General features: G+C 46.2%; 1 protein-coding gene across 1 annotated transcript; it reads left to right on the top strand.

Moving 5' to 3' along the window:
• Positions 1–97: 97 nt before the first annotated feature.
• On the top strand, positions 98–21903 carry ACP6 (acid phosphatase 6, lysophosphatidic). The gene is made up of 10 exons (XM_050959889.1): positions 98–742; positions 8560–8688; positions 8773–8903; positions 9427–9506; positions 10499–10586; positions 12190–12322; positions 20130–20230; positions 20917–21012; positions 21245–21410; positions 21730–21903. Exons 1-10 carry the CDS (start codon positions 545–547, stop codon positions 21865–21867), a joined length of 1260 nt encoding a protein of 419 aa, XP_050815846.1. The 5' UTR covers positions 98–544; the 3' UTR covers positions 21868–21903.
• The last annotated feature ends 297 nt before the right edge of the window (positions 21904–22200 follow it).

Raw genomic sequence — 22200 nt, 5'->3', positions numbered from 1 at the left:
TCCATCCGCTGGCTCCCAGCAAGGGCATGTGCTGGTGGGAAAACTACATTTCCCATAAACCGGTGCGTGGTTCCGCTCTTGTCACTGTCTGGGGCGGTCGAACTGGCTCCAGGTCCGGCTGGGAGGCTCCGGAGCTTGTAGCGGGGACGGGCGCGCTCCTCCTCTGCCCGCCAGGAGAGGGGCTGCAGCAAGGAGGGGAGGCTGCAGCTCTTGCTGCGAAGTGAAGCTTCGCATCGCTTCCCTGCTCCTCTGCTCGCCCCCGGGCTGGGAGCGCAGCTGGCTTAGCCCTGGCACCTCGCTCACAGGTTATGCTAAAGGAGAAGCGCGGGGTCAAGAACCTCCTCCTCTCCCCGCAGCTGGGGTGACCAGACGTCTGCATGTTAGGGACTTTAGCTTATATACAGTACGCAGCTAGCGCCCCTTCCCCCTCCCCTCCGAAAAGTCCTGATTTGTGGTAGCTGAATTTCTGAGCTGAGGTGCAACCTTCTTCCGCCTCCACCCTTTCCCAGTATTACATAAACTAATCCACACGCAGCACCTCGGCATGGGTATCTGGGCTCGAGTGAGCGTCTTGGGCACCCTGGCTTTCTATGTGCACCAGAAGAGGGTAGCCCTGGCTGAGTTGAGAACGGACAAAACTCAGTACAGCAGCGATCGCCATCGGCTGGAGCTGAAGTTGGTCCAGGTCATATTTCGGCATGGAGCTCGCACTCCTTTAAGACCTATCCCGAAACCGGAGCAGGTGAGAAGGGGCTTCTGGAAACTCTGAATGTAAGGACAGCATAGCTGATCTGAGGAGCAGAGGAAGCTGCTGTCCCTGTATCTTGGGGGAGGGGGGCGAGTATCTGCAGTGACAAGGTGTGCAGTAGAGCAGTGGAATGCAACAGTGAAGTGTATTGTTTTTAAAAGTTTGACTTCAAGTAAAATCTGAATCCATCTAATTTTTGTTCCTAAATTGTACTATGTACTGGCAAGTAGATAAGTACTACTGTGCTAAAGTGTGAATTTTAACTCTTCCTGGTACAGCTGATTCACAGTCCCAGACTCAGCTCTGAACTCCCAGTTTTTGTACCATATTTACAAACAAGTATAGCTGACGACACTACAATAGTAAAATCTAGACCTTGACAGATCAACTAGGGTGGCAAAATTTCAGATCTAGCATTTGGATCCTTCTGGACCCAACTATATTTTGGTTTCAACATTTTACCATTTAATAATACCACTTCTCTTTTATTACTAGATTTTAAAGTGTTTTACAAAGGAGGTATCATTATCCCCATTTAACAGATGGGGGAAGCTGAGGCACAAGGCGCATAACTTAGCTAAGGTCTCCCTGCAGCAGAGTTAGGACTAGAAATCAGTTATTGTAAGCCCCAGTCTATTAGGCCTTGTTGGCTCCTTATAAACAACACTTATATACAGTGCCCTTGCACTAGAAAAGTCTGATTCCCAGTGCATTCTGGTGCAGTAAAGCTTGCGGGGAGAGGAAGGAAATCCACTGCTGAATCCACTTATTTTTTATTTTTCTCCCGCAACTCAAAATCATTTACTATGTATAATGACAACTAGTGTTAAAAATAAAATGCTTACCTGTACACTATTCTCCCCTACCTCCCTATCTGCTGTGTGCTTTACACTTATTTATGAGGAGAACAGCAGTTATCCTTCAGGGAAGTGGCAGTGTGGTTTAGCAAGCGGAGAAGAGATGGTGAACAGGATGAGTATGACAAAGTGAAGGCATGGCAGCCCTTTGTCTCAGGGAGCCTGGTGGTTCTGGCATCCAACACTGGGAAATGGTGCTGTCACATGGTGGGGCTTCTGGCCTAGACTCTAGGGGGTTTTTTTGTTCGTTTGTTTTATTTTGGGCGTCTCATTAAATCGTTCCTGAAGTCTAAACACTCCAAAAGACCAAAATGCCTTTGAAGGGTAACATGTATTTTTGAAGGTTGGCTTGCCCTTTGGTCATTGTGCTGAGAACAACTGCAATTTCTAGGTAAGGGCTTTGGACCTAAGAATCTAATGACACTATGTCTCTCAAACATAGGGTATGTCTACACTATGGGATTATTCTGATTTTACAGAAACCATTTTTTAAAAACAGATTTATAAAGTCGAGTGCACGCGGCCACCCTGAGCACATTAATTCGGCGGTGTGTGTCCATGTACCGAGGCTAGCATCGATTTCCTGAGCGTTGCACTGTGGGTAGCTATCCCCTAGTTCCCGCAGTCTCCCCTGCCCATTGGAATTCTGGGTTGAGAACCCAGCGCCTGATGGGGCAAAAAACATTGCCGCTGGTGCTTCTGGATACAGCCTCACCCCTCCCTCCGTGAAAGCAGCAGCAGCCAACCGTTTCGTGCCTTTTTTCCTGAATGAACTGTGCAGACGCCATTCCACAGCAAGCATGGACCCTGCTGAGCTCAAGACCACAATCATGGACGTTTTAAACACCTCGCGCATTCTCGTGCAGTCAATGCTGAACTGGGACCTGCAAAGCCAGGCGAGGAGGCGGCGGCTATGGCAGCGCGGCAATGAGAGTGATGAGGACGTGGACACAGAGTTCTGTCAAACTGCAGGCTCCTGCGCTTTGGAGATCCTGCTAGTAATGGAGCAGGTTCTAGCCATTGAACGTCGATTTTGGGCCTGGGAAACAAGCACAGACTGGTGGGACCGCATAGTGCTGCAGGTGTGGGACGATTCCCAGTGGCTGCGAAACTTTCGCATGCATAAGGGCACTTTCATGGAACTTTGTGACTTGCTTTCCCCTGCCCTGAAACACCAGAATACAAAGATGAGAGCAGCCCTCACAGTTGAGAAGCGAGTGGCAATAGCCCTCTGGAAGCTTGCAACGCCAGACAGCTACCGGTCAGTCGGGAATCAATTTGGAGTGGGCAAATCTACTGTGGAGGCTGCTGTGACGCAAGTAGTCAAAGCAATCACTAAGCTGCTGCTATGAAAGGTTGTGACACTGGGAAACGTGCAGGTCATAGTGGATGGCTTTGCTGCAATGGGAATCCCTAACTGTGGTGGGGTGATAGATGGAACCCATATCCCTATCTTGGCACTGGAGCACAAGGGCATCCACTACATAAACCACAAGGGATACTTTTCCATGGTGCTGCAAGCACTGGTGGATCACAAGGGACGTTTCACCAACATCCACGTGGGATGGCCGGGAAGGGTTCATGACGCTCGCGTCTTCAGGAACACTACTCTGTTTAAACGGCTGCAGCAAGGGACTTACTTCCCAGACCTGAAAATAACAGTTGGGGATGTTGAAATGCCTGTAGTTATCCTGGGGGACCCAGACTACCCCTTGATGCCATGGCTCATGAAGCCATACACAGGCAGCCTGGACAGTAGTCAGGAGCTGTTCAACCACAGCCTGAGCAAGTGCAGAATGGTGGTAGAATGTGCATTTGGCCATTTAAAGGCACACTGGTGCACATTACTGACTCGCTCAGACCTCAGCCAAACCAGTGTCCCCATTGTTATTGCTGCTTGCTGTGTGCTCCACAATCTCTGAGAGAGTAAGGGGGAGACCTTTATGGCGGGGTGGGAGGCTGAGGCAAATCACCTGGCCGCTGATTACGCACAGCCAGACACCAAGGTGATTAGAAGAGCACACCAGGAAGCGGTGCGCATTAGAGAAGCTTTGAAAACCAGTTTCATCACTGGCCAGGGTACAGTGTGACTGTTGTGTTTGTTTCTCCTTGATGAACCCGCCCCCCCCTTTAATTGACTCATTCCCTGTAAGCCACCCACCCACCCCTTCAAACACAACTTGCTTTCTAAGGAAATAAAGTCACTCTTGTTTAAAAATAATGTATTCTTTATTACTTAATTATAAAAAGAGGGAGAGAACTGACAAGGTAACCCGGGTGGGGTTTGGGAGAAGGATAGTAGGGAAGGAAAAGGCCACTAAAAAATTTCATAATAATGAGAGCCTTTTGGTTGGGCTGTCCATGGGGGTGGAGTGGGCGGGTGCAGGGAGCCTCCCCCCATGAGTCCTTACACGTCTGGTGGTTGAGGAGGGTAAGGAACATGGTGAGGTGGGAGGGTGGTTACACAGGGGCTGCAGCCACACTCTAAGATCCTGCTGCCATTCCTGAAGCTCCACCATACGCCGGAACATGTCAGTTTGATCACGCAGCAACCTCAGAGTTGCATCCCGCCACCGCTGATCTTCCTGCCGCCACCTCTCTTCTCGAGCATCCCTCCTGTCCTCACGTTGGTCCCTCATGTCCTCACGTTCACTGGCATCTTTCCTGTACTTTGCTACCACATCCTTCCACTCATTCAGATGAGCTCTTTTATTGCGGGTCACTTCCATGATTTCCGAAAACATTTCTTCTCGCATCTTTTTTTCCACCGTCTTTTCTGAGATAGCCTTCAGGACGGAGTAGGAAGGCTTGAAAAATTTGCAGCTGCATGAGGGAGGGAAAAAAGAGAGAAGTATTTAAAAAGATATTTTAGCGAACAATGGTCATCCTCTTTCACGGTGAACACCACTATTCATCTTACATAGCACATGTTTTCATTACAAGGTCGCATTTTGCATCTTAGTACTGAGTGCCTGCGGCTTTGTTGTTACAGATCACAGATGCAGGTCCAGGCAGCAGAATTTGGCTTGCATGCGGCCATGGTAAGCCATTGTCCTTTGGCTTCTGCTGCCTTCATCTATCCAGCGCCCTCCTTTCCCAAATAGCAAGCAAAGCCTGTTGAGTGCTGCTTCTTTCCTGTTAACTTGCAGCAGCAGAAACCACTCCATGACTGGTATCATGGAAGAGCACTGTTAAACACTCCCCTTCCCCTCTTCAACCGCGTGGTTGGTAACAGAGAAGATCCCTGCTAGTCAAACATGGAAAAGCTCAGCGCCATTCGCTCCCCCCTCCTCTTCCCCCCGCTTGGCTACATGCAGGGAAGGATTTCTTTTAAGCCACAGGCAAACAGCCCAGTAGGAATGGCCATCTCTGTCCCCTTACTTAAATTCCTGAATTTCAACCAGGTTACCATGAATGATATCACTCTCCTGAGGATAACACAGTGAGATAAAGAATGGATGTTGCTTGAATGCCAGCAATCACCGGGACCATACGCAGCTAGGCTTTGTCATGCAACGATACCAGATTACTTGCTACATGCATGGTGTGGTCAAGTGTCCTATCGTGGAGGATGGAATAAAGCAGCGCTGCCCAGAAACCTTCTGCAAAGGCTTTTGGAGTACCTCCAGGAGAGCTTCATGGACGTGTCCCTGAAGGATTTCCACTCCATCTCCAGACATGTTAACAGACTTTTACAGTAACTGTACTGGCTGCGAATGCATCCCAAGTCCTCAGGGCAAATTAATCATTAAAAAACGCTTGCTTTTAAACCATGTCTTATATTTACAAGGTACACTCCCCAGAGGTCCCTTCCATGGCTTCATCGTCTGCGATCGTTGCTTGCGAGGGCTGGGAGGGTAATTCTGTCAGGGTGAGAAAAAGCTCCTGGCTGTTGGGGAGAACTGAGTGCTGTGTGCTCTCTACAAGCTCCTCCTCATCTTCCCTGTCTGCAGAATTCTCAGCCATAGCTGCGATTACTACCTCCACCTCGGAATCCACGTACAGGGGTGGGGTACTGGTGGTGGACCCCCCTAGAATTGCATGCAGCTCAGCGTAGAAGCGGCATGTTTTCAGCCCTGCCCCGGACTTTCCGTTTGCTTCTTTGGTTTTCTGCCAGGCTTGTCTGAGCTCCTTAACTTTCACGTGGCACTGTACTGAGTCCCTGGTGTGGCCTCTCTGCATCATGGCCTTGGAAATTTTTTCATTTAGTCTTTTGGAACGGAGTTCTGTTAGCACGGAATCCTCTCCCCATACAGTGATCAGATCCAGTACCTCCTGTGCAGTCCATGCTGGAGCTCTTTTTCGATTCTCAGGAGACTGCATTGTTACCTGTGATGATGAGCTGTGCGTGGTCACCTGTGCTGATGATCTCTCCATGCTGGGCGAACAGGAAATGAAATTCAAAAGTTCACGGGGCTTTTCCTGTCTACCTGGCCAGTGCATCAGACACCAGATTGCTGTCCAGAGCGGTCAAAATGGTGCACTGTGAGATAGCTCCCGAAGGCCAATACCATCAAATTGCGGCCACACTAACCCTAATTCAACATGGCAATACCGATTTGAGCACTACTCCCCTCATCGGGGAGGAGTACAGAAATTGATTTAAAGAGCCGTTTATATCGATATAAAGGGCTTCATTGTGTGGACGGGTGCAGGGTTAATTTGGTTTAACGCTGCTAAATTCAGTTTAAACACATAGTGTAGACCAGGCCTTAGTCAGTGCCCTGCTTCCGAGATATTTGTACTTGCAGGGTTTCAGACTCAGTGCATCTTCCAGCTCCTGGATGTGGTATCTGGATCCTGTCAGAAAGTGTCCATTTTTGCCCCTACATCTTAGGTTTTTTACTGTCTATGTAGACAAGAAATGGAGCTGGTGAGGTGGAAGAAGAGGGGGAGCATCTTGTCTAGTGTTGTTCAGATCATATTTGATGTTAGTGTGTTCAGTGCAACTGTGAATATGAGTGTTTGGTTCCAAATGTGGTTCCAACTGTGACCTAGATTGCTATCAAATTTGTGGCTTTGGTAGATACATTAGGCGGGGTGGTGTAATGGCTGTCTTTAAAACAGGGATGAGAGAGATCTCTGATTCAAATTGACTTGTACACAAATCCAAGCAGTATAAAGGGAGTCAGAATTGTTAGGATACCATTTTGGAAAAAATAGCAATATTGGATAAAATAGTAATTAAAGTTAGATGCAGTTAACAATACCATAAAGCCTTGCTCATTTGGCATAACAACAGGGAGTCCCATTACCAAGTGCTGATTTTTTTTAATTAGTAAGTGAACAGAATAACAAAGCTATTTCATTAGTGTTCTCTATTCATTTATTGTGACAGCTGTAGTTTAATTTTAATTATTTATACAATATGGTGTAGTAGTAAACATACTCTCTAATAATGTGCAAAAGTAATGAAGTCTTGGCAATATGAAACCTCACTATGGGAGTCTGCTGTTAAATCTTTGCTGAGAAGAGGGTTCACACCATTTATTTAAACATAGGAATTAGGAAATTGCAGTTTAGCAAGGTTCTAATGTATTAATTTAAAACGTAGTTAATATTGAGTGTGCCGATATGTTCTATTGAAGTCCGTGTGGGTGCACAGCTGAGGGTAGAACTGGATCTTCTGTTACTCTATAAGTACACATAATTATGATAACTAGTTTAACTACATGGAAATACTATAAATTCACTTTTGTGTACTGAGAAGCTGCTGATGTCCTATCCCTTAGCCACACTCAGTGTCTGATATAAAATAGAGTTTGGCATCCGACACTCTCAAAAAGATGTCTGTCATACTTCTGACTCAAATAGCGTTATGTGCAGAGATCCAACGACAATGTCACATTTTCTCCAAACATATGTAACTACACATATCTGTTTAAGTGCACAAAGCCACTTTTAATTAGTGTTTGCCAAATACCAGCTAGATCTAAGTTATTGCTGCCCTTCTGAACCAAGATCTATCAGGGTCCATGCCTTCTTTGTACTGGTACAATGGGTATTGGCTTTGGTTTCTGTTGTAGGTGGTACAAATTTAGGGCTTGAAACAAAAAAATGGCTAGATCTAGGGTACCGACTTGGGGGTTTTAGGCCATTTTTGTCTACATGCATCTGGTTTTTCAGGAGCGTTGTCACTAGAGTGTACCTTTAAATAGGGTAACCAGGATAAGACATTGGGATTTGGGAACAAAAATTGGCTAGATCCAGCTTTTACCTTCTGAATTGCTGGCTGTTGTGCTGAATACAGAGGAAATGTAATGTTTGTAAGAAATCTGGCTGCGGGAGCCTACAGATTCAGAAGTACGTCCTCCCCCTCTGGAGTCCTATCCATTAATTGCCAATATAGCAGCAGCAATACAGATCATCCCTCTCACGCTTCCTGCCACTGAAGTGGCAAAACCATTTCTACTTGCCGCTTTAACCAAGTGCTCAACTCCCTGTACTCAGACACAGAGAGCTGTTCTAGGGCAAGGAGCACTTGCTATGCAGGCTGCTCTAGTAAGCAGGCACTACACTGCCCCACTTACCTGGGCATCATTGTGACTGACCCAGCTTTTCATGGCTCTTGAATCTGAGAGTATTAGCTCTACCATTTAGCTCAAGGAGAAATTCAGTTTGCTGTCAGTAGCAGGTGTGATCGCCTGTTATTTCTTCAGCTGCTAGGGGGGTACAGCGGTCTCAGTGCTGGAGGTTCTCAGGAGCAATAGTAGTCATGCTGCGTGTCTCAATAATGGAGGGTCTCAGATGTCCTAGGACCATACGTTTCAAGATGCTGTGCTATATAATAGGAGATAATGGAGTTATGTACTATATGTTACTTCACCCAGTCTCATTATCACAGAGGCAGTGCAGTGTATTCCCCCATGCCTGGGTGTAGCCTGGAGTAGTTCTGATGTGATTGGAAGATGATTATTTTCTACTGAAGCATTTCTCTTGTTTTTTTTGCATCAGGTGGAGTGGCATCCAACTCTGTTAGAAGTCCCTGCTCAAACCCAGTTTGATTACGCAGTAACTGACCTCTCTGGTGGGCCAAAACCCCACTCCCCTTATGAAGATCAATACAAAAAGACCACACTGAAGGTGAGAGACTTTTTCCCCTTGATCAGGCTCCCCTTGTGAGACTCGCATCTTTCCACTGAATGTGACTGCTGTTTCTCTCCCCAGGGTGGTGTCATTGCTGGGCAGCTGACAACAGTGGGGATGCAGCAAATGTTTGAACTAGGGGAAAGGCTGAGGAGAAGCTACGTGGAGAAGATCAACTTTCTATCTCCGATGTTCAAACCTTCTGAGGTCTTGTGAGTTTCTGAAAATTCCTGCATGAGTCCCCCGCAGCCCTCACTCCTACTACTTGGATGAAGGCTCCCTGACTGACATGCTCCTCCCCCAGTGTCTCTCACTGAAGGCCTCTGACCCCTCCCACATGGCCAGTACAATGTGGTACCAGGAGTCACTAGTGCATGGGTTCTTAAACAGAGGAGGGAGGGTCATGAGCTGTCAGCCTCTACCTCCAAACCCTGCTTCACATCCAGTATTTATAATAGTGGCAAATATAAAAAAAAAAGTTTTTAATTTATGGGGGGTCGTTGCACTCTGAGGCTTCCTGTGTGAAAGGGGTCACCAGTACAAAAATCTGAGACACTAGTGCCTTCAATGTCCGGATTGCATTTCAGTGATGCTAATATTGACAGTGGGTATCTGGAGCTGCTGATTCATGGGGAGATCAAGGTCCCATGTCCAACAGGTTGTTCTTGGATGTGGCCGTGTTTACAGGAGGAAGACCGTGTCACTCTGTTTCAGAAGCTGCCTTCTCTCTTTCAGCGTCCGTTCCACTAATATTGTTCGCAATCTGGAGTCCACGCGGTGTCTGCTGGCTGGGCTGTTCCAACAGCATAAAGAAGGTATGGGTGTGGGGGTCATGTCTGACTGTGCTTCCCCCCCTACCCAACCTACCCTAGATACATTCTCCTCTCACATATCCCAACTGCTCTGGTCCCCAGTTGCTGTCTCCCCACCACCCTTCTGTTGCTCTTCCTTCTCAACCCTCCCATCTAGGATCTCCTGCCTAGTGCATGAGTTGTCAGTTCGCCTTTTGCTCTGTCTCTTCCTCAGCTTCATGTTGATGCCCATCTTGATCCCTTGCCCCTGCTGCTGCAAGCTCAGCTTGACTGAATAGGGCAGCATTTACCAGTGTCAGAAACAGGCAATGAGAAATGAAGAGTAGGCCCCAATACATAGTCAGGTCTGAAATGTCTCTTGAGAGAACCTGGAATATTCTGCCCATAAGAGTCCTGAGCCCTGTTAAAAGTTTGACCATCCAGAAACACCTTCACCTGCACCCTGAAGCTCACCAATGTGAGACTAATGTCACAGGGAGCAGGCCCTATAGATATGACTGTCTTGAGAGCATCTCATTTGCTCTTGGTCCCTGGGCTTGAATGTCCTGGCAGCAGCAAAGTGACCTAACAGATGATAACACTCTTGATGGGTTACAGGGAGGGATATATTTTGTGGCACACAGTAATGCTAAACACAGCAGTAGGAAATACCACACACACCCCAGCTCAGTTAAGATTCCTACAGCAATAAACTCTTTAGGGCAGAGATTGCCATTTATGAGATGTATGACCACAACTATGCACAATGAGGCTCCAATCTGAATGGCTTCTAGGTGGTACCTCAATGTAAATACTGATTAACAAAAAGAATTGGCAGAGCCTTGGAAGGACATGAAAACAAAGGTGAGACCTTGTACAAGGAAACTGACTTTAATGAGAGATAGTCTTGCACAAAGGCCCAGTTCTGTATTCCTGTATTGGTGAAAACAGATCTAGTATAAGGCAACCCCAGCTGTGCTAGGGATGACAGAAGCCTCCTCTTGTCCATTCCATAGGACCCATTACTATCGTCACTGATGAAGCAAGCACTGAAATCCTCTACCCCAATTACGAGAACTGCCAGCGCCTGAAGCATCTGAGCAGGTAACCCCCAGTCACATGTCTCCTTCTGAGGTCCCCATCATGGCACATCACTGCTAATAACTGAAAGCACCATGTTTTCCTCATTCACTGAATTCTTCCTATTGCAATGGCTGTACTCCTTGTTTCTGTACAGTTGCATAAGGTATTAGTGACACTATGTGGGAAAAATATTTAATAGCTCTTGAAAGATCAGTTTAGTCTAATCACGACAAACACTTGTGCACAAATCATACTTGTATGGTTATAGCACAGCATCACTACACAGCAGAGTTAAGCTTGCTTGAGAGCTTTAACTCTGCAGTTCCATTCTTTAATGTGTTTGGATTTATTTTAAATTTAACCTTAACTCTGCCTGTCCAGGGTGTGTAGTGTTTTGGTTTGGGATCATTGCAAAATCTGTGTAATGTTTATACCCTTTACTGATTGGAGTTAAAGCTGAGCACCTGTTTAACAAAGTTTTTATCTGAGAATTTAAAATATTTCTTATAAAAATCTACATGAAAAGAACATTAAGGTTGCAAAGTCAGGCACTCATGTTAATAAATGCCAGATTTAAGGTTGCCAGTGCTATCTAACTCTGTCCCCTTTGTACATATGGATTGGATTACATGACATGCTTTTGCCAAGACCCAGTAGAGACTATCAGAATTCTCTCACACAAAGAGGCAACCTTAATTTTGGCGTATGAAAACTGAGTGCGTGGCTTTGCAATGTAGGGTGTATTTTGATGGGATAGGGAGTGGACAGGCAAGCTGGCTGACTGCTGCAGGCATCTCAGTGAAGCCTGAGAACATGCACACTGCAGCTAGGACATTCACACCACTAAGGAGCAAGCACTGAATAATTGCATATGTGTAAAATTTTTGGGAGGATTGCCAAATAGGAATGGATTTGTGAGGTGCTGGAGTTCTTGAAAGAAACGGTCAGACTTTTTTCTTTTTAACATTGATAAAGCTGTTTTACCCCAATTTAGTTCTGGGAAAAGGCTGAAGAGTTTTTGCTGAAACACCCTCCCCATCCCCATTTAGACTGAGGCAAAGATCCAGCATGGACATTCACAGCCCAATTGGGTGAAGTTTAAAAAGAATTGAAAAGAGAGGCTAAAGGCCAAGTTAACTAATGGCATCACTCTGCATTGCCCCTATAATAAATACAACAAATGTAGGAGTCAGTCCAGGATTTTTTCACTGCTCATTCCTTGTGAGGCAAGCTTGGCAAAGTAGTGCTCCCTGGAGGTACAGATGGGCTGAGTTCCAGTGACACCAACTATTAATTGATATGTAATCATTGCTGAGTGTGTCCTATGCTTTTGAACTGCTTGTGTCTCATTTAGATTTCCTCCTTGGAATTAACATCTCCTCCCCAGGTTAGAGTCCTAATGACAAATCTAAAATCTTGGCATCAGCTCAGACAGAGAATCTGTCACTTCTTGTGTCAGCATTCCAAGCGCTGGGACGCCATCCAGCACTGAGCAGTTTCCATTCCCTTCCCTCGCACTCCTGGAAGACAGCCCTACCCAACGAGCAGGGAGGTTCTCTTGCTGCTATCTTGTTGCTCTTGCCAGAGTGCCTGAAGATCTAAAAAGCCTCCTTTTTCTCGACAGGGGTAAAATGGAAAGTGTCTTGTTGCAGCCGGGCATCTCTGATGATCTGAAAATGATTCGAGAGGAGATGGGGATCAACAGTGAGAAGCCTGTGGATTTTTTTCTTCTACTAGACAACATCTTTGCTGAGCAGGTGAGGTTGGACATAATTGCAGCAATGTCAGGCTCCTGTCCTGCAAGCTGATCCACACAGGTAGACCCCTGTACAAGTGCAGAACCCCCTAAAGTCAGTGGCGTTCCACAGGCATCTGCACATGCAGCTCAGTTGGCTTGATGCAGCTCTTCAAAAGTAGCAGCCTGAGGAAGATTGTCTTAATATGAAGCAAGGCTCAGAGCACCCTCTTCTCTAACCAACAAGAGTTGGCGGCGTGTGGCAATGTAATAGAAAAATTTATTTAAATGGCAAGTTCTCCTCCACCCCTGAACTAAGTTATTCAAGAAATATTTTTCTTCATTCACTCAGCTTACAAATCTCAGTAAATAATTCAAACATTGACCTATATATTTGCAAAGTTTTTTCCTACTGTTATTTACCTAGCTCTAATCAGCATGCCAAGAACTGGGCCAACAGGCAGGCAGCATTTCCACTCGGCTCCTACCACATCCAAATTTACTGTCTTCCTGAGGTTTGCCTTTATTGTTAACTGATACAGACCTTGACCTATCCTTCCTCTTGAGTTTGCCTGGTTCCAGGGCTTTTTCTTGCAGGATTCTGTCCTTGCTCAAATTTCCCTGTCTCAAAGAGAGCAGCTCAAAATCCTTTTTATATCCCTATTCTACATTGGAACTAATAGGATTCACCTGGTCTGGCGGTCAGAATAGCTCTGTATCTCCATCACAGGTGTTAAGAACATGTTTAGTGCTCTTTATGTGCATGAAAGCTTAAGGAGGAATGTATATAAACCTTGCTGTCAAGGTTTCTTTCCCCACTTTGAACTTTAGAGTACAAAAAGTGGGGACCTGCATGAATACTTCTAAGCTTAATTACTAGCTTAGATCTGGTACACTGCCACCAGCCAGAATTTAGTGTCTGGCACACTTTCTGTTCCCCCAAAACCTTCCCTGGGGAACCCAGACCCAAACCCCTTGGGTCTTAAAACAAGGAGAAATTAATCATTCCCCTCCTTTCCCCCACAGACTTTTCCCTCCCTGGGTTGCCTTGAGAGGCTTCACACAGATCCAAACTCCTTGGATCTTAAAACAAGGAGGAATTAACCATCACCCCTCCTTTCCCCCCACCAATCCCTAGTGAGTTCAGACCCAATCCCCTTGGATCTTAAAACAAGGAAAATCAATCAGATTCTTAAAGAAAGCTTGTAATTAAAGAAAGAAAAAAAATAAAAATCATCTCTGTAAAATCAAGATGGAAAATGCTTTACAGGGTACTCAGATTCATATAGACCAGAGGGACCCCCACCCCTAGCCTTAGATTCAAAGTTACAGCAAACAGAGGTAAAAATCCTTCCAGCAAAAGAAACATTTACAAGTTGAGAAAACAAAAATAAGACTCATCCGCGTTGCCTAGCTATTACTTACAATTTTGAAACATGAAAGACTGATTCAGAAAGATTTGGAGAGCCTGGGTGTACGTCTGGTCCCTCTTAGTCCCAAGAGCGAACAACGAACAAAACAAAAAGCACAAACAAAGACTTCCCTCTACCAAGGTTTGAAAGTATCTTGTCCCCCTATTGGTCCTCTGGTCAGGTGTCAGCCAGGTTTACTGAGCTTCTTAACCCTTTACAGGTAAAAGAGACATTAACCCTTAACCATCTGTTTATGACATGCCCCCCAAATCTCAGACAGTGTGGAACCACACTGGTGGTGATTTCTTCCTAGAACTTTAGAATAAACAGATTAATAAAACACATGCACCTTTACATATAATACTAATTATGTAAAACTACAAGACTCTTCACATTTTAAGGACAATTTTTAACCAGTTGATTTTGGGAAACTTTCATGGGAGAGTGCATCAGCTACTTTGTTAGAAGCTCCTGAAATGTGTTGAATTTTAAAATCAAAATCTTGGAGAGCTAAACTCCATTGAAGCAGTTTTTTGTTGTTTCCCTTGGCAGTATGAAGCCACTTTAGCGCAGCATGGTCGGTTTGTAGGTGGAACCGCCATCCCCAAACGTATGGGCTTAGCTTTTCCAGGGCATACACAATGGCATAGCATTCTTTTTCACTGATTGACCAGTGGCTTTCCTTCTCAGATGTATTTCTCAGCAAGAAACACGTCTTGATGAAATTCTTTATCTGGTCCTTCCTGCATTAAAACTGCTCCTTCACCACGCTCAGATGCATCTGTGGTTACTAGGAATGGCTTGTCAAAGTCTGGGGCCCTTAGCACAGGGTCAGACATGAGTGTTGCCTTAAGCTGGGTAAAGGCCTTTTGACACTCATCAGTCCACTTAACTGCATTTGGTTGGGTCTTTTTGGTCAGGTCTGTTAGTGGGGCAGCGATTTGGCTGTAGTGTGGTACAAATCGCCTGTAATATCCGGCCAAGCTCAAGAAGGATTGGACCTGTTTTTTTGTCTTTGGGACAGGCCACTTTTGGATAGCATCCACCTTGGCCTGTAGGGGGTTTATTGTTCCTTGACCCCCCCTGGTTTCCAAGGTAAGTCAGTCTGTTTTGGCCTATTTGACACTTTTTAGCCTTAACAGTTAGTCCGGCGTGCCTGATGCGCTCAAAGACTTGTTCCAGGTGTTCTGCCCATGAATCAGAAAAAATGGCCACATCATCGAGGTAGGCAACTGCATAGTCTCCCAATCCTGCTAGGAGACCATCTACAAGTCTTTGGAAGGTGGCGGGTGCATTTCACAGCCCGAAAGGAAGCACATTAAATTCATACACCCCTGCATGGGTGACGAATGCTGACCTTTCTTTGGCGGGTTCATCTAGCGGTACTTGCCAGTACCCCTTGGTTAAGTCTATTGTAGAGATGAACTGGGCACGTCCCAATTTCTCCAATAGCTCATCGGTGCGTGATATTGGATAGTTGTCGGGATGAGTTACAGCATTTAGCTTATGGCAGTGCACGCAAAGTGTATTTCCCCATCTGGTTTGGGAACTAGAACCACTGGAGATGCCCATGCACTGGTAGAGGGGCGGATTATACCCATCTGTAGCATGTTTTGGATCTCCCATTCTATAGCAGCTTGGGCATGAGGAGATATCCGGTAGAGTGGGGTTCTAATGGGATGAGCGTTACCTTTGTCAATGGAGTGGTATGCCCGTTCAGTCCATCCTGGGATGGCTGAGAACATTGGGGCGAAGCTAGTGCACAGCTCCTTGATCTGTTGCCGCTGCAGACGTTCCAGGGCTGTGGAGAGGTTCACCTCTTCCACGCCACCATCACTTTTTCCTTCATAGTAGACACCTTCAGTCCACTCAGCGTCATCTCCTTCCTGGGCTGTAAACTGACAAACCTTGAAGTCTCTGGAATAAAAGGGCTTGAGAGAATTAACATGGTACACTTTAGGGTTGAGGTGGGAAAGGCTATGAGATAGTTAACAGCTCCTAGGCGCTCTTGGACCGTGAATGGCCCTTCCTATGACACTTCCATTTTATGGGCCTGTTGCGCCTTCAAGACCATAACCTGGTCCCCTACTTTGAAGGAACACTCTCTGGTATGTTTATCATGCCAGGCCTTTTGCTCTTCCTGAGCATCCTTTAAGTTTTCTTTAGCAAGGGCTAAAAAGTGTCGGAGGGTGCTTTGTAGGCTGCTTACAAAGTCCAGAATGTTAAGTTCCTGGAGAATGCATAAACCCCTCCCATTGCTGCTTCGCCAACTGTAATGGCCCCTTAACCTCGTGGCCATACACAAGTTCGAATGGTGAAAACCCCAAACTGGGATGTGGTACAGCCCTGCAGCCAAAAAGCAACTGCTGCAACACTAGATCCCAATCATTGGAGTGTTCATTTACGAATTTACATATCATGGCCCCCAAAGTTCCATTAAACCTCTCCACCAGGCCATTGGTTTGATGGTGGTAAGGGGTAGCAACCAAGTGATTCACCCCGTGAGCTTCCCACAAATTTTTCATGGTCCCTGCCAGGAAATTAGTTCCCAAATCTGTAAGGATGTCAGAGGGCCAACCTACCCTGGCAAAAATGTCTGCTAAGGCCTGGCACACAGTCTTAGCCCTGGTGTTGCTTAGAACTACTGCTTCCGGCCATCAGGTAGCAAAGTCCATGACAGTCATTATGTACTGCTTTCCTCTGGGGGTCTTTTTTGGGAAAGGACCCAGAATATCCACAGCTACTCGCTCAATTATGGGGAGTGGCTGGAGAGGAGCTTTGACCTGGTCTTGGGGCTTTCCCACCCTTTGGCACACCTCACAAGACCAGACATAATTAGCAACATCTTTGTCCATTCCCTGCCAGTGAAAGGACTTCCCCAACCGGTCCTTGGTTCTATTCACCCCAGAATGGCCACTGGGATGATCATGAGCTAAGCTCAAGTGCTTTACCTGGTACTTAATTGGAACTACCAACTGCTTTTGAGTACGCCAGCCTTCCTGGTGTCCACCAGAAAGAGTCTCCTTGTATAAAAGTCCTTGTTCTACAACAAACCGGGATCGGTTAGAGGACCTGAGAGGCGGTGGGGTGCTCCATGCCACCGCCCAACCTTTCTGAAGGCTGTCATCTGCTTCCTGCTCAGCCTGGAACTGTTCCCTTGAGGCTGGAGACGTCAGTTCCTCCTTAGACTGTGGACTTGGGCTTGGTCCCTCTGGAAGCGATGTAGGTGATGGGTTTGTTTTCATGGATTGTGAACTGCTTTCCGCTGGTGCACTGTGATATTTCAGGCTCTGGCTGAGCCTGTTGGGTAGGGTTGTCTGCTGCTTCTGCCAGTTCAGGCCCGCTGGTGCCCTCTGGCATTGGAGTGGTAGATGGGTTTGCAAGCGCTGGCGTCAGTGCTGGCAACGGTTCTGGTGCTGGTTGCTTTTCCAGTTCTGGTTCTGGGACTGGATGCACTATGGCTCTTGCAGTCATTGGCAGGGGATCCGGTTCCACCACCTCAGTCTGGGTCTCTGGTAACACAGACAAGGCCCTGGTGGACAGCTGAGGAACAGGGATGGGTGTGGAAGCTTGCTTGGCCTGGCAGCGGGTGACCATTCCCACCCTCTTGGCCAGCTTCACCTGGTTGGCCAAGTCTTCCCCCAGTAGCATGAGGATGGGATAATTGTCATAGACTGCAAAAGTCCACATTCCTGACCAGCCCTTGTACTGGACAGGCAATTCAGCTGTAGGCAAGTTTAAAGATTTTGACATGAATGGGTGAATTGTCACTTGGGCCTCTGGGTTGATAAATTTGGGGTCCACTAAGGATTGGTGGATAGTTGAAATTGTGGCCCGGTGTCTCTCCAAGTGATAACTTTCTTTCCGCCCACTCTCAAAGTTTCCCTTTGCTCTGGGGGTATTTGAGAGGCATCTGGGCCTGGGGATCGTTGGTGTGATGGTGGTGTAATGAACTGTACTCGGTTGGGGTTCTTGGGGCAGTTGGCCTTTATATGTACCAGTTCATTACATTTAAAACATCGCCCAGCTGACTGGTCACTGGGCCGAGGTGGGTTGCTGGAGACTGGTGAGGTGAGACAAAAGGGTGTCTGGGGCTTTCCTTAGGTTGTAGGTGGGGTCTTGGGTTGCCCTCAGTGATAGGGTTTATTTTCGGTTTGCCCCTTCTGATATTTGCTCCCCTTGCTAGTAGTTTTTTTCTTTTCTGCCACTTCCACCCATCTGGCTCCAATCTCTCCTGCCTCGGTTACAGTTTGGGGTTTCCCATCTAGGATAAACCTTTCTATTTCCTCAGGAACCTCTAAGAACTGTTCCATTTGTATTAGGCGGGACAGCTCTTCCAGAGAGTTAACACTTGCTCCTGATATCCAGGCATTCCAATTCTTTCCAATGTGATAGGCGTGTCGGGTAAATGACACATCTGGTTTCCACCTTAGGGCTCTGAACTGCCGACGGGCATGCTCAGGTCTTAGCCCCATTCTGATTCTGGCCTTGGTTTGAAAAAGATCGTAATTGTTCATGTGTTCCTTAGGTATTTCAGTCGCCACCTCTGCTAAGGGTCCACTGAGCTGTGGCCTCAGCTCCATCATGTACTGGTCTGTAGAGATGTTGTACCCAAGGCAGGCCCTTTCAAAATTTTCTAAGAAGGCCTCAGTATCATCACCTGCCTTGTAGGTGGGGAATTTCCTGGGATGGGGAACAGTACCTGGAGAAGGGTTGTTAGGGTTGGCTGTTCCATCCTGCTTAGCATTTTCTAATTCCAGGGCCTGCTGGTGGGCCTCCCTCTGGAGCTCCAAAGCCCTCCGGTGGTCAGCCTCTTTGGCTTTTTCTTTCATCTCTGTCTCTTTTTGTTTTATCTCTATAGCTCTCTTGTGGGCCGCTTCTTCCCTGGCTATTTCTGCATTAATTAGTTCCATCCGTCTCTCATGTTCGTTGTCTTTCTCTGTTGCTTCCAGCCTAGCCATTTCTAGTTTGTTAGTTGCTCCACTGGCACTCATTTTTCTGCTTTCTTGTGCTGGCCACACTCCCCTCTGCAGCTCCCTGGATCCTGGGATGCACTCCGCTCAGGGCTGCTTGGTTAACAGAGGATTTTCTAACTAGCTACATCCGAGAGGTAGAAAGAAAGAAAAACAATTCAACTTGTAAATTCCTTTTTGCTGTCTGCTTGCTCACAGCTTGAAGCCTCCTCTTAACAAAGACCTTTGTTAAAAAACTTAACACCTCTGCCCTCAGGCTGCTTTCCAAGCAGCTAGAAAGGAGAGAAAAAAAATCCTACTGGCTTTTGGTTCCTAAAAATCCCACACCGCTGCTCACCATGTCAAGGTTTCTTTCCCCACTTTCAACTTTAGAGTACAAAAAGTGGGGACCTGCATGAACACTTCTAAGCCTAATTACTAGCTTAGATGTGGTACACTGCCACCAGCCAGAATTTAGTGTCTGGCACACTTTCTGTTCCCCCAAAACCTTCCCTGGGGAACACAGATTCAAACCCCTTGGATCTTAAAACTAGGAGGAATTAACCATCCCCCTTTCTTTCCCCCCAGACTTTCCTCTCCCTGGGTTGCCTTGAGAAGCTTCACACAGATCCAAACTCCTTGGATCTTAAAACTAGGAGGAATTAACCATCCCGCCTCCTTTCCCCCCACCAATCCCTAGTGAGTTCAGACCCAGTCCCCTTGGATCTTAAAACAAGGAAAATCAGATTCTTAAAAAGAAAGCTTGTAATTAAAGAAAGAAAGAAAAAAAAATTCTCTGTAAAATCAGGATGGAAAATGCTTTACAGGGTACTCAGATTCATATAGACCAGAGGGACTCCTGCCCCTAGCCTTAGATTCAAAGTTACAGCAAACAGAGGTAAAAATCCTTCCAGCAAAAGAAACATTTACAAGTAGAGAAAACAAAAATAAGACTCATCCGCCTTGCCTAGCTATTACTTACAATTTTGAAACATGAAAGACTGATTCAGAAAGATTTGGAGAGCGTAGGTGTACATCTGGTCCCTCTTAGTCCCAAGAGTGAACAATGAACAAAAAAGCACAAAGAAAGACTTCCCTCCACCAAGATTTGAAAGTATCTTGTCCCCCTATTGGTCCTCTGGTCAGGTGTCAGCCAGGTTTACTGAGCTTCTTAACCCTTTACAGGTAAGAGAGACATTAACCCTTAACCATCTGTTTGACACTTGCAGTTGGTATAAGGGCCAGCTCCTTATATTAACACCCCACCCCATCCCAAAAAAAATACAAACAAAAACAAAAACCTGCAACACCCATCACAAGTTAGTTTCCTACAGTAAGTGCAGGCCTGTGGAGTGTACATATTGTGAAACAGCCCATGAACGCCTGTGTTTAAGTGCGAGTGTGTCATCGGTACCTGCTTTTGGGTGGCAGCACACTGGATCTTACACCCCACATGTTCTTTCAGGTACATGACTTGCCCAGCTGCCCTGTGCTGAAGAATTTCCTGAAAACGATTGAGCGTCGATCCATCGACTCAATGATTTACATCCTGGAACATAATTCAAGGTGATGTCTCATATCTCCAGCCCCCAGCCTGAAGGACAGTTCTGCACTTCACTAGATTGAAGGGGGAAACAGGAAGACTGGGTCTGGATGAGCAAAGAATCCCTTTTACAGGATGTCATTCCAGACTTGTGGAATCTGATTTCCATCAGGCAGAGAATTATCCCAGTAGTGCATCACCTGTAACGCACAGCAGGGCTGCAAAGAGTGGTTGATACTAGTGCGAAGAGTACCTTCTTGGCCTGCAGCACATGACTTGCAGAACATATCATCTGATATACACAGCTGAGTAACTTTCACAATTGTTCGTAGAAGATGATAGGCTAACTTACTGCCAAAGGAAACGGTGTTTTTTCCTTTAAAAAAAAACAGCCCCCAGCTGCAATGCCCAGCAGCTCTTCTCTGGTGATGGGGACGCTTCCCCTTTTATTAGGGCTGTGGTTCTAAACATGTTGGCCCTGCAATAAAACAAAAATGTTTCAGAATTCCCCCTTTCCTTCAAGCCATACAGAAGTGGAGGGTATAGTCATGAGACCAGTACAAGTCACAACCCCTAGGCTGAGTATCCGTATATCAGAGCAAACAAAATGGGGAAGTGAAATAAGGGACAGATCAAGAGTTCTTCAACTCTTTCTTCGTGTGGTCCAGAGTTTTTTGTTCAGGCTAATTTCCAATTCCATCTGTTCTAGGGAGGTTCTCCAGATGTGTGTTGGTCCTCTTCTCTATGCTGTACATGAGAATATAATGAAAGCAATGGATCCATCATCTCCTGCTACAGAGGCCAGGTACAGGGCAATATAATTGTCTCTCTAGCTACCATCAGTGATTGGCTGCACATGTAAAGAGCCAATTGACATAGACATTGAGTGTGTACGAGTAAAGGAACAGCTGTGTATTTAACTATTAAATGAGTTTTAAAAGCTAATCCATCATTAGCAAAGGCATGCAGAGTGGTAGCTAGATATCCAGAGAAATAAATGCAAAATGTTTATTTTAGTATCTCTCTCCCTCCCCCAGAAAGCTCATTCTCTATGCTGCTCATGATGTTACCCTCATTCCTCTGTTGATGGCACTGGGGATCTTTGATCACAAGTGGCCACCCTATGCCGCAGATGTGACAGTGGAACTGTATCAGCATCAGCAATCCAAAGAATGGTTTGTACATCTGTCTTACCATGGAGAGGTAAGGACTCAGTGGTGGCTCTGCAATACAAGTGGCTAGATAGAGGGACTTGCAGCAGATTTCCAGCCCACTAAGCTGTGGAATGAGACAGATTTTGATTGCATTGTTAGAGGGAACATGATAAAATACTCAGCCACAAGATGGGTAGGCAGGAGCCTAATTATCTTTCTGACCTGGCCCTTGATTCAGTGGGATCTTTTGGCAAAGTTCTTTAACCACTGCCTCAACTTCACCTGTTTGAGATCATACAAAAGGGGTTTTGGCAACATAAGAATTTGTTATTTATTAAATGTGCGTGAACTTGATTGTCCCCCTGCAGGAACAATTGGTGAGAGGATGCAGAGCAGGTCTCTGCCCGCTGGAGGAATTTCTAAATGCTCTATCACACTATGCTGTAAGTCCAGAGGAGTACAGTGTCCTTTGCTCCCAGATGGACAAGAACCAAACTAATTCATAAGTAGTATTTAAATAAAACTCAGTTTCCTGCCTTCAACCTTTGGTGTTTGAATTCTTTCCTCCCTCTCTCCATCTGACAAGTCGTTATGAAGGTGACTAGACCTGTTCATGCCAGATGTAGGATTCTGCTGGTCTGGTATGCACTGCTGCTAACTTGTGCATTTGCAGCAAGAGGAGGTAGTGTGCAATTATTTTGTGTGTGTGTACAGACACACACACACACAATCTCATAGAGCTGGAAGGGACCCTGAAAGGTCATTGAGTCCAGCCCCCTGCCTTCACTAGCAGGACCACGTACTGATTTTGCCCCAGATCCTTAAGTGGCCCCCTCAAG

Source organism: Gopherus flavomarginatus, chromosome 1, assembly GCF_025201925.1.
Source record: "Gopherus flavomarginatus isolate rGopFla2 chromosome 1, rGopFla2.mat.asm, whole genome shotgun sequence".
NCBI lineage: Eukaryota > Metazoa > Chordata > Testudines > Testudinidae > Gopherus > Gopherus flavomarginatus.
The sequence above is the reverse complement of the archived record's forward strand: the minus strand, read 5'-3'. Positions and strand labels throughout refer to the sequence as shown.